At 36.8% G+C, this 13,282-nt stretch overlaps 1 protein-coding gene across 9 annotated transcripts in view; it reads left to right on the plus strand.

Annotated features, from left to right (window-relative positions):
* The window catches only part of LOC138703412 (uncharacterized), a 250,547-nt gene that overhangs the window by 79,772 nt on the left and 157,493 nt on the right, over window positions 1–13,282 (plus strand). For all 9 annotated transcript variants that reach the window (XM_069831241.1, XM_069831245.1, XM_069831244.1 and 6 more), the window contains one exon: window positions 434–466. In XM_069831241.1, coding sequence (XP_069687342.1) covers window positions 434–466 — 33 coding nt within the window. The remainder of the gene's footprint in view (window positions 1–433; window positions 467–13,282) is intronic.

The raw sequence follows: 13,282 nt of genomic DNA on the forward strand, positions 1-13,282 counted from the left end.
TGGTAATTGCTGAAACTGCTTCACGAAAAAAATTCTTCCTGGTCCAGTCGATTGTAATTTAATTTCAAAATCAGATACTGACACCCGCGTAATTAAAAAAAAAGTGATATTTCGGCCAGCTCACTTCCTCAATCATGATTCTTATTTCATCCCTTCCTTTGTGATATTTTCTTATCCAAAATGAATATGTGCGCAAATAGAAATGAAATGTGCGCAAGAAAATCTGCAGTTTTAACTGGCAACTGTTGTTTGCCTCTCATTATTCCTGCCCAGTTGCAATAGTGGAAACGTGGCTTTACTCAGGACCTAGGAAGTTATTCTCCATGTACCATTGATTTCTACACTATGTATGATGCAGTCACTAATACTCCTTCGTTGTCTTTTCCTCTCTAGATAAATGTAACTTAATGGTATATTGGTCTTTATATTGCAGGTGGAGTAAACGGATTTCAAGCAGGAGTCCAAGGTAAAGTAATAACCTCAATATTTTTCTCTAAATGTAACAATGCTTTTATTTTCATGCATAACTGAAATCTAATAACTTTTATGCTCGACCATGCCGAAATGTAGTAATTATACACCTGGTAGCAGTCCTTTAATGCATGTCATTAAAGTACACCTATTAATTAAAGTTCAGGTGTTCAGCCAATGACAAGTCAGATTTGTACCGTTATAAAACCGCAAGTATCGATTATTCTCGGATATGCAATCGAAAGACAATTAGCGAAAAGTCACGGAGGCTGGAAATCCAATACTGTTGCAGAAGGTTATGTTCTGTTACTGTAATAATTAGCGTTAATTGTAAATAATATTCAAATATATTCAATTTGTCATCTCGTTTTTCAATTCAAAATCAATTTCCAGATTACATCAGACTAATGTTCATCTTATTCTCTGTCAAGGTCAATGACATTCGGCCTCGGAAAAAATCAATACTTTCGCGTCTGCGCACATCTCACAATTCAGGTCAGTTCGCACTGTGGTGTTGTTCACCACTTCTGTTTTTTTGCCTTTCCCTGACATCTTTCACACAGTTTTGTACTTCAAATATGCTCTTACATTATTTGCTGGTAGTTCTATTATATGTTATCAGAGTGCGTTGTTTTTCCTTTATTTCTCTCTCTTTTTTTTTTAATAGTGGGCGTTGATTTCCTTTTCTCTGCCAATCATTTTTGTTTTCTTTCTTTTCTCTGAGAGCTGCCGTCTTATTGGCTGATCTGTAAATAACGGCTCTTGACTTCCGGGTTTTTAATTTCCGGTGAGATAGACTGGGTTGGAGTTGGAATCGCTGGAATACTACGATGGCGAGAGGACCTTTAGCTGCGGAGGGACCGCAGTTCTACGCGTATGGGGCGCCATGTTACCTGCGCATCCTGATGGGACTCATTTCGGCGGCTGGTGGCTAATGACATCGGACGAGGGACGCACGCGGTGTGTCTGTGTTGTACGCCACCAAACTCCGTAAGGATATTCAGCCTTCCATATGTTGATTGTGGATATTCGTCTGACTTCTGCAGATCAAGGATTTATTTCCTGATGCTGGTGATTGTTTGGAGCCGGCCGGCTTATTCCAGCATTATCTTCGATCAACTAGAACTGGCGATTAACATCCACACTACGGCTTATGCCGTAATATTCGCTAATCAATCATCCTGCCTGTAAGTGATGGACTGAGGTAACTGGACTGTGTGACCCCAACGCATGAATCTCTACTCGAGTGGACGACGCCAAGTTCATATTTTAATGGAGTGTTGCGTCGGGTTCTCTCTCCATATTCGGGACTACTGTGTTGGTTTGGTTATTTCGGTTTGGCTTTAATTGGTTAGATTGCCAGTTTGGGAATGGGTAATTTATTTTTTATGGTTAGGTTTTTGAGAGTTGTGTTTGGGCTTTTGTTAGTGGGTTTTACAGGATTTTATTAAGGCACTCTCTTCAAAAGGTTGTAAGAGTTATATAAAGTACTATTTTCAGATTTGTTTATGATGCTTGTAATTTGTTATCTAGCGCTCTTGCGCATAATCTATTAAGGTGGAACACTTATAACCTGGCTTCAGAGTGTGTGGTTATTATTGTATTGGTATAATGTTATTAAATATGTAAGTGAAGTCAGAATTTCAGGCAGTCACTAATTACCAACTATGGATCCCATGGCCTCTTTATTTATCATTAAGTTATGCGACCACAAAGCAAAACCCCACCCCACAGCACATAAACATAAGAAGACCTAATTTTGAATAATTTCAAGTTAGAAATATGGTCGAGCATAAAAAGTCGTATGAAACTTGCCTATAATGGTAATTAAGACGCTCGTATGAAAATTATGAAACTCGCTTGCGCTCGTTTCATAAACAAACATACTTACGTCTTAATTACTACCATTATAGTCCTGTTGCATAATGTACTATTAAGTTATTTTGAATCTATTGTGAAAATTTAGTATTTATGTATATGAAAAGTATGTTACATTACACATTAATATAACAGCCATTCTGCCTCGAAGGAGGATAAATTCTCTGATGTCTATACTATTAATTTTCAAGTTTTTGACTCTACTATATTTTATAATATTGCAATTCTCTTTGACTTAATCACGTGAAATATTTTGAATGACAAGTAGTTCTTTCAGAATTTAGAAGTACGTTAAAGCAGAAGTATATCCTAATGTGATTATCTATACAAGTTTGTGGTTCCAGTATAAGAATATGTATTTTAACGATCTCCTACCAAATAGTGTACAGCTGTCAAAAAAAAAAGTGGCCGCACTCGTGAACAGCGAATATTTTCAAAGTCCACTTCGGGTCGCGGCGATGTTACACGATGCATGTGCTTGTACAAGCAGTTCCGGAACTATGAAAGTGTTCCATATCTACGCCTCGTGGACCAGTGGTAGAGTACTTGTTTAATGATTCAAAGGTCGTGGGTTCGGGCCTTCTTCAAGTTTTCATTTTATTTTTTAATCTTTCTTTAGCGATGTAAATGATATTCAAATTATCATTTATATCCAGTTAACGTTCTTTATGGATATCACGTTATTTATATTTTCTTATCGTTCTTTAGAGATATGAACAAAATTCAGGTCATCATTTGTATTCTGTTATCGTATTATAACGATATGAATAATAATTATTATTGTATTTCCAATGGGGGTTAGCCGTATTTTACATATGTATGTTAGAGCTATAGTTTTATACACAAAAAAGATAAGCATAAAGAGAAATGGAAAAGAAAATTAAATTAGCTTACGCGATGTAAACAAAACATAAACAATCCGTAAATTAGGCATTGCGATTGCAAAACAAATATCAGGTATCAATTTGTAACATACAAAAACATTAACAACACACATACGTAACACTTCTATAACACAAATATGCAGCTTTCCGTACCATACATCATAAATGAATACATAATAGTCACACAAACACAATCAAACCATAAATACGACATTGCGACGACATCAAGCATCACATAACTGACTCACATACATAACAAATCAAAGCATCCGTTACAACACATACACTTCAACATAGTAACCACACTTTTAAAAGTTACAAATTTGGCTCCAAGAAGAATAAATAGGACACTGTTACTAATTACTATTCTTCTACAATTTCTTAAATACATCTGTAATAAATCTGTGAAATTCCGATATGAATAATATTCACGATTTTTATATTGTTATCGTTCTTTAGCGATTTAAATAATATTCAAGTTATCATTTATATTCTGTTTTCCTTCATTAGCATTATAAAACAATATTCAAGTTATTTATATTGTTATTGTTCTTTCGCAATATATTAATTAAACAAACCGATATTTATCATTTATATTCTGTTATCGTTCTTTAGTGAGACTGTATAAATAATATTCAAGTTATTTATATTGTAATCGTTCTTTAGCTATATAAATAACATAAATTTAATATTAGGTTTGGAAAAATCCAGTTGCATAATACTGGTATTAGTTTTTCTTTTTGTATTATTACATACAATTGAACCACAATAAAATGAAAAGGAGTAACGAGGAATTGAACCTGAGACGTTGACATCTAAATTCCGACGTTCGTCCGCTGAGCTACGAGAGCAAAAGTGTGGAAACATTTTTGGAAAAATTGGCCCAATCACACTCTAAGATCTTCTGATGATTCGTAGAAGCTAGTCCAGGATGCGGGGGGCAAAGGCTAATTGAGATTTCCCGGTCTCTGACCGGGTCAAACATCCTGATAGAATTAATATTTAACCCTTGCCGTGACTTTCGGTGAAGTCCGGAGGGCCCAATTAGTCAAATCCACTCTCCTCATCTCCACGCTTGGGCCCCTTGGAATTTAATAAAATGCGAAAGAGATTGTGGTGTGCGGAAAGCAACGGGATGTTACCGCATTTAGGCCTATCCTTCCTAAGAAAACTGCAAACATGAACAAAGGAAGCTTTTAATAGAAGAAGAAGAAGGATCTTCTGCGGACCTCTGGAAAAAGAACTAAGGAAGAGACTAGTGAAGTGCTTTGTGTGGAGTGTGGCATTGTATGGGGAAGGAACATGGACATTACGACGAAATGAAGAGAAACGAATTGAAGCATTTGAAATGTGGATGTGGAGAAGAACGGTGCGTGTAAAGTGGACAGGCAGAATAAGAAATAAAATTGTGTTTGAAAAAGTGAGTGAAGAAAGAATGATGCTGAAACTGATTAGAAAGAGAAAAAGGAATTGGTTGGGTCTCTGGTTGAAAAGAATAATGGACGACATTAGGATATGTGGATCATATGCGGAGACTAAGAGGAAGGCAGAAAATAGGAAAGATTGAAGATTGCTGGGTTTGCAGTTAAAGACCTGCCCATGGACAGAACATTTATGTGTGTATGTTCAGAATGCCTGGAATATCGTGTCTAAGAACAGTCGCTATTTGCAAAGACTAGTCAATTCCATGCCCACTCGACTGCAAGATGATCGAGATAAGAGGAAGATAGACTAAATATTGAATTGTGGCTTTTTGTTTTGTTTTTTGAACGCTTAATTGTTTGAATATTTTAAGGCCGACGCCAGTAAATTTGTTATGTTTATGCCACGAAAGATATTTTATTGAGAATAAAATCTTTTTTCTTTCCATTTGCAGCCACAATATCATAATGATAATGATAAAGTCATGGCATAATATATTAATGAACCTGATGTTAATTACTAAAATAATCGTAAAAGAGAAAGGAGCCATTATGTACAGTTTGTCTCTCTCAAAAACATAACAAAAAAGGACATAAAAAGCACGAGGTTGTAGTCGAACGCAGGACCTCATGAATAAGACGCCTGAATGCTACCATTATTCTATCGAATAACACACAGTATACTTCAATTATAACTGTAGATATCAGGCAACGTGGTCCAACAACATGTAACATCGCCTGTCTCCGAATTGTAGCGAAGATACCCGAAGGGAACTTTGATACAGGAGAGCGGCCACTTTTTCTTTTGACAGCTGTACAAATCGAAGCGATTTCTGCGTATACTGGACCTTCCGCCTGTCACTCAGACGTTTCAAGTTCGACTACAGATCAATTCAGGAAGTTTAATTGAAAAATCGATAGTGATACTCGCGGTGCAAATTGTTTCAGGTTTAATTTTTCTCAATAATATCAGTTACTACACGCCATATCTCAAATCTATCATCATACCACAGAAATTCCAGATCACCTTATGGCAAAGTACGCAGTGGATTAGTGTAGAGAGAATAGCTACTGAGATAACTTTAGTGCTATCAGCTAGTATGGTTCTGGAATTTGTTAGTCGGATATATGAAGAAAAATCTTCTTAGTTTGACGAAAGTGATGATGATGATGATGATGATGATGATGATGATGATGATAAAACAGTAAACTATATAGAAATATGTAAGTAGGTATGATGCCGACAACCTTGGACTGCAATTCAATGAGGGTTAGGAATACTTGATGATGTGATTCTAGTACAGGTGTCCAATTTATATGTAGTAGCGGGAACGTTCTGATGAGTAGTACATAGCAGCGAGATTAATTGGTGAAGAAAATCTGTTGATATGGCGATAAAATGTGTGAAAAATAAGACGAGCTTGATTAAAATAACGTTCCTTTCCCAATAGCTGAACCTCCAGAAATCAATTAATTCAATTTTTAGCACTCGCAGTTGTAGCTTATTATCAACAAACTCAGATCTACTTGTTATATTAGAAATACTGAAAGAAAAACATACAATTGAAATACCTATTCTTATAACAAAAATCTGAAAATTGTTCAGCAAGTTGATGATTAAAATGTTGTAAATGAAATGGTCAGAAACGGAGTATCGCCGATTGAGGTACTGCTAGATTTATGGAAAGAGTACCTATTGTTTAAAAATGATTTACTACAAATTTAGGATTTTTGCTGACACAATAATTCAACTAGAGTAATTCACAACGCTTCGCGAAACTGCCAGGAATGTTATGAAAATTAAAAACAAAAATCACTCAGTGGAACTGTAAGTGAACACGATGACCGTGTGAGTGATGGTGACTTTCACTTTCCGCTCTTTCAAATATGCATGCCGGCGTCCTGTGACTTGGAGCGAATATATTCACAGTATGGGGCACTGTGATACCACGATGATCCCTGCAGTCGTTATATCTGGCGCGGAACCGAATTTAGCTATGTATCATAGCTACCAAATTCATCACAATCCTGGGTGGACACTGGTCCCATACACAAGCCGACATTTTGAGACGGCTCGAACCAGCGCTCATTCCGTCCAGGCTTAGATCTACATGCAATAGTTTAATAGTATTCTTATATGTGCGAACATATCACGTTTGTGTCGAAATTTTTAGAAGTGATTTTTTCACTGCATACAATTCAATACTTCACACAGAAAAAAGAAGGGAATGTAAATGGATCGTGTAGTGTGCGCAGCGTTTATATATCTGTGCGCTAGCTCAATGGGCTTACATTCAGGCGAATCCTGTGCGATTCTCGGCCTGATCTCGATGAAAACTGTGTTGGACAAAGCAGATGATGAAGAGGATTTTTCTCGAGATAGGCTACAAGATTTTTCTCTTTATTTCCAGAACCACCATTTCTACCTTCTTATCTTCAATATATCTGATTCTATCCCTCATTTGCTTATTTATTTAAGGAGGACTACATGCTCCTTTTGTTTTCTTAAATGTTTGCTTTTAAGTTATCTACAGTTTGACTTTCCTCTTGCAACATGTGTAGACCCTGCAACTTAATCAAATTATGTCTTGTGGTTCATGGAATTTACTTAGCTTATATGCTACATCCTTCTCTAATTAACTCATCGATAATTTTCATTTTTATGTTCAACCTGCACTGTTTTACTTATGTCTTAATCGTAGGACAATGATCTGTCTCTCTCTACATTTCTTTCTCTCCGCCGTAGCTTTCTTACATTCTTCAGACCTCTTTCACTGACTACTGTTGAATGCCCTCATTTAATACTCGTATATCATTTCCAAAAATAAACAGTCCGGGGATGCATTCCGCTGCCATTACCGGTTTTAGATTAAAGGCTTTGGACTACGGGCCCAGTTCTTTATTTGTTCTCGTCTGACTGATGTTGCTCTAGTCATAATCCTTTAAATTAAGTGTGTGAGATCAGTCCCACAATATGCGACAGTTTACTCCCACCATGTGCTCCGTATGATCTCATTTGACTTGCATACTTACTGCAGTATTTTTATTCTATCACAAAATCTACCAAAACCTATACATTAGCACTCATGCACTTCAACAATCTTGTTGCCAGTGGGATTTTCCATTTTCATCCACATGGATATTTGTTAATTTCTAGCTATCAATATACAGTAAAACTACTGTGCTCTCAGCATGGAGTCAAGCGAAAATTGTAGAGTTGCCGTTTGCATCCTAGTCCAAGGTTGTTCGGTGCCATAAGTCGTGTAACTGGGACGTCGCCAGATATATGAATCAAATTCAGAAGAAAGTAAATTCTTAAAATTAATTTCCGGACATCTATTTATGCGGCCTGAGGAAGTAGACAAATGTTTCACCGAGGACTTATGATTATATTTTCTGCTGGAATCAAAACGTTTACAGCTTTATATGATTACAAACTACACAGGAACCTTTCCCATTCTTATTTGTGCACAAAATAATTATATATATATATATATATATATAATCTAAATCACAGAGCAAACATCTGTGATATTAAATCGACTTGCAACAAACGCTCACCTAAACACATTATAACGTTTGTCGGCGTTTTGAAACACATACCCAGTGAAATATACTACAGCTGAGAAGCAGACACGGAACTCGCACAAACAAACATTACGAAAATGATATTTCCTTTTCTTTGTAAAATGTCGCAATAGGCTGCACAGTTTATAAGACGAAAACATATAAGTTTTCGCTCACATAAAGATGAATGCAATTATAAAAATTCCCTGAAGATGACTTTAGAAGAAAGTGTTTTCTACAGGCCACGCAGCACACCTCCCCGCAGTGCATTTTGAGTAACGCTAAGGAGCAGCAGTATTTAAATGCGATTAAGCCTACGAAAATGATTGGACTAAACTACGACACGTGATAAGTTTAAACTGACTCACATGTTGAGACAAAACTGACACACATATGGACCTAAACTGACGCACAAGTTGAGAGTAAACTGACGCACATGATGGGTCTAAATTGACTCACATATTGGAACTAAAGTGACGCACACGAAGGAACTAAACTGACGCATATGGTAGGACTAACCTGATGCGTAATATGGGACTAAACTGACGCACATGGTGAAATAAACTGACGCACATGTTGGAACTAAACTGACATAAATGGTTGGACTAAACTGACGCATATGTTGAGAGTAAACTAATGTACATGTTGGAACTAAACTGACGCTAACGGTGGGACTAAACGGACGCACACGGTGGGATTAAACTGACGCACACGGTGGGACTAAACTGATGCAAAATGTGGAACTAACTGACGCACATGGTGGGATTAAACTGACTTACGCGTTGAGACTAAACTGATGAACACGATGAGTCTAAAGAATCGCACATATTGGAACTCAACTGACGCAAACGTTTAGAGAAAACTGACGCAGATATAGGGATTAAACTGACGACCATGATGGGACTAAGGCGACGCACATGGTGGAACTCAACTGTCACATATAATGGGAACAAACGGACGCATATGGTGGGACCCAACTGTCGCACATAATGGGAACAAACTGATGCACATGCTGGGACAAATCTGACACACATGATGACACTAAACTGACACACATGGTGGACTAAACTGGCGCAAATGATGGGCCTAAACTGAACGCATATGATGGAAATAAACTGTCACACATGCTTGGACTAAACCATCGCACATGATGGGACTCAACTAACGCACATGGTGGGAATAAACTGACGCACATGATGGGACTACATTGGCGCAAATGATGGGCCTAAACAGATGCACATGATGGGGATAACCTGACGTACATCATGCGATTAAACTGATGCAATGCAGGAATTAAACTGACTCATATCATGGGTCCAATATGACGGACATTAAGGGCCGTATTCATAGGCATTTTTAGCGCGGGTTTCCGATTGATGATCAGCGTTTTTCGTATTCATAAAACAGTGTTAGCGATAGGATATGATTTAAATCCTGTACTAGTAAGTGGATAGCCGGGGCTAGCTTAGTACGCTCGTAGCGTGTGCTGCGAAATGTGTATGAGTAGCACCCTATGAGACTAAACTGATGCTCAAGATGGGACTAACTTGGCACACATGATGGGCCTAAACTGACACACATGGTGGGACTAATCTGATTAATGTGATGGCACTAAACTGACGCTAATTAACGCAGATGCGACTAAACAGATCGAAACCGGTGTCGTCTGGGATGGGACTGGCTGAGACAGAATGACACGTTTGTCATCGTCGGATTCTCCAATCCCATCCAAATCATCACTCCACTAATCACCGCACCTATAGGGCGCACAGCGGGCCATTGTGTGCTTAATTGGATGGATTCGTTGTTCATAGTATCAACTAGTCAATTTAAGAATGATGTGCAAGACGATAAATTTTTTTAAGTAATGGGCACTTAGAACAAAAAATATAAAATGGGTATATAAGTATTTCTTTTTATTCTGTACTTTTACATAAGCTCAATAGATGAATCAAATGATGCAGACAATATGTCTCTAAACACCTAGGCTTCAGAAAAGTTAATTACCGGTGTCATGAATTATTATTTAAATGTACGTCCGACTGAAAAGGTGTTTAGACTTTAGCACTAGAAACTAATATTTTGAAGTTAATATCCAAAAAAGGCTTCCTCCTCCTGTAAGAATAATCTTTAGGTACAGTAGCCTATTACAACTGAAATTGAAAATCGACACCATCAATTTTTTAAGGCTTAAAAGACACTTCTAGAAATTACTTTGTCAAATTAACATAATCACGTGTTACCGGAAGAGGCAAAAAAAAACAGTTTCCCTCTCAAAAGATTTTACTCTTCTGTATAAGAAGCAACTGCATTATAACAAATGGAATACCGTCACATAAAAATTGAAGGCCAGGGAACTTGTACAAGGCACCGTCATTTAGTTGCAAACCTCTAAGATGCTTTACACGACGGTATGAATATTAGGACAATGCTTCCATTTTACGGAACTACTGCTTACTTGATAGAAATATAGCCGACTTAGAAACTAAACAACTTATACATTTCAATGCCGACACCATTTTCAAATATCAATTTCGTACGTGGGAAAATAGTATTAAAAATTGTGACAAAACTGTAACAAATTTTGGGAAAAAGAAATTTCCACAAAAGTTTCAACAAATACATAAGAAAGAGTTTGAATCAGTTTTGGAATGACTCAGTAAGGATATTGATTCTGATCTGGCTGGGTTTTGAGCAGAGTCAAGCATCTAACGCATACACAGTTCTTTCTAAGTGAAGACAACCTTCCCCAATCTATATAAACACATATATTGTGTGACTAATTCTGAAGAGAGCTGCAGCTTACGACTTGAAATGTTTGCTATATATTATTTGCAATGTAATGTGGTCTTGGCTTGGCTTTGACGTGGGCACGGTTTCTCCCATTGTGCCCTCTTATACGCGATAAATGTCCAAGTGCGAAGGTAGTCTGTGTGGCATTCGTGAATCCGACGCTGACATGTAGGCCAATCTACGTTTGCTCTGTTAGAGCCAGGTCTCGTCCTGATGCGAGTAACAAGATGAGATTCAGGAGCCCAGAGCCTTAAGTCCTTGCTATATCAGCACCGGAAACCCGTACAACCCCTCACAATTCACCCCAACCTATTTTTAATATCGCGAATGATAAATGAAAGGAGGGAGGAAGTGGAGAGTGTTGGTGGATTGATAAATGGAAACCAGAGTACTCAGAGGAAAACTCCCTCGAACGACTGCTTTGTCCATCACGATTTGGCTGGGAATCGAATGCGGGCCTGGACGGAGATCAGCACTTAAGCATTCTAGGTAGAGACGGCAATATAGTGAGACTAATATATTTTTGAAAAAGTAATTAGAACCGGAAGGCCTGTAGCGCAGCATAAGGCTTACTGAGTATGACTTCATCATTTCTGCTATGAATATTGAAGTCGTTAATGACCGCATTCTTGTAAACACATGATTCACTGTATGCTGATATTTTATCGATTGATCTACGGCATCCACGTCTACCGGAGTCTCCCTGTTGTCCGCAGCCTCCTTATATCAAAGCCATCTTTCGCAAATCATGTAATGCGTCCTGCTGCATCCGATATTGACTTCAAGAAGACAGCACCGTGCCATCTGTCCACAGCGGTGAACTACCTATTATTTTCAACAATTATATCTTTTATGAGGAGGATAGTGGTGGAAATTTTAATATTTTAGCTTCCAAGCAATTTTATTCCAAAATATTCTCGCAATAGTTTTCAGAGCTGTAGCTTCATTAATCTCCGAGACAATGGGGAATTTTCTTACAAAAATATTCCCTAATTCGCTATAAAAAATTTGAGATTCCATAAACCATAACAAGTTGGATACTTTAAGAAATTCTGAAAATTAAATAATAATAATTCCTTGTGACTTCATCGCCAGTCTATGAGTAAAGGCTGAAGATTTTTTAAACACATGCAAAATGCATGTATTTTAAATATCTGAGTGAGAGATGTCCCTTTCTAAATATTTATATTTGAATTTATTTTGAGTTGCATTTTTTCAATATTTCAATATTTACTACCTAATCTTATTGTAGGCCTAACATAAAATATATCAATTTGAATACTTACACCATGCTACATCATTTTCAATAAGCTGAATGTCCGCTGAGTGTTTAAACTGCTGGCGACAGCCACAAATTTGTTGTACAGTCACGGAAGAAAAATCTGGCCGATGAGCAGCAAAACTCGTAATGTTACTTACGCCGGTTTTGTTGTGATTATAACAGTACTGAGTGTCTAAGAGGGATACTGTTTACTCCCCCTGACGTTGCTGGGCTCGGAAGGAGAGGTTTTCGGACTGTTTCTGTTCACATTCCATAAGGTTGAACTCTTGTGTTCTTGTCGACGTAGGCCTACAAAAATGTTCTTAGTAAGCATTGTAGTAGTAATTTTCAGATAAGTCAAGATACAATACAATATAGCATAAATATTTATTTGTTATTCAGTCTAAATGACTTATCAGTGTTTTGAAAAAAAGATCAATAAAACTTATAAATATAAATATTCATTGAAGTTAAAGGTTAAAATAATGCTAACGTTTTCGCCTATTAGCATCTTTAGGCATTTGAACAATATTTTATATTAGTTACTTACGATACGTATATATTATAGAACGAATTGCATCATGAACAGCTCAACTTCCTGTTGAAAGCCATACCTGCATTTTACGTTTCAACCATCTGAAATTATTTCGACGTCCGCTCAGTATGAAGTTTAATATTGGAATCAATAAGAACCATAAGATTCTATCATTGTAATACATATAATTACATCAATAACAACGGCACAAACCAGTAATTGGTAAAAATATACGACCAAATGTATACATTAATAAGACATTATAGAAGTAATCAAATTTTATTACAAGGTAATATTTTATTTAATTTGAATCCATTTTAAATCTACAATTTAATCTTTGTGTCCTATAGTTGTTTTAATTATTGTCGTAAATTTAAGTAGAAATGAGGATAATTAATTTAACTATCACACATATCAAAACAATAATTAACTCAACTATAGTTTATAATTTAATTTGCACAAATGATTTTAA

This window comes from Periplaneta americana, chromosome 7 (genome assembly GCF_040183065.1).
Source record: "Periplaneta americana isolate PAMFEO1 chromosome 7, P.americana_PAMFEO1_priV1, whole genome shotgun sequence".
Lineage (NCBI taxonomy): Eukaryota > Metazoa > Arthropoda > Insecta > Blattodea > Blattidae > Periplaneta > Periplaneta americana.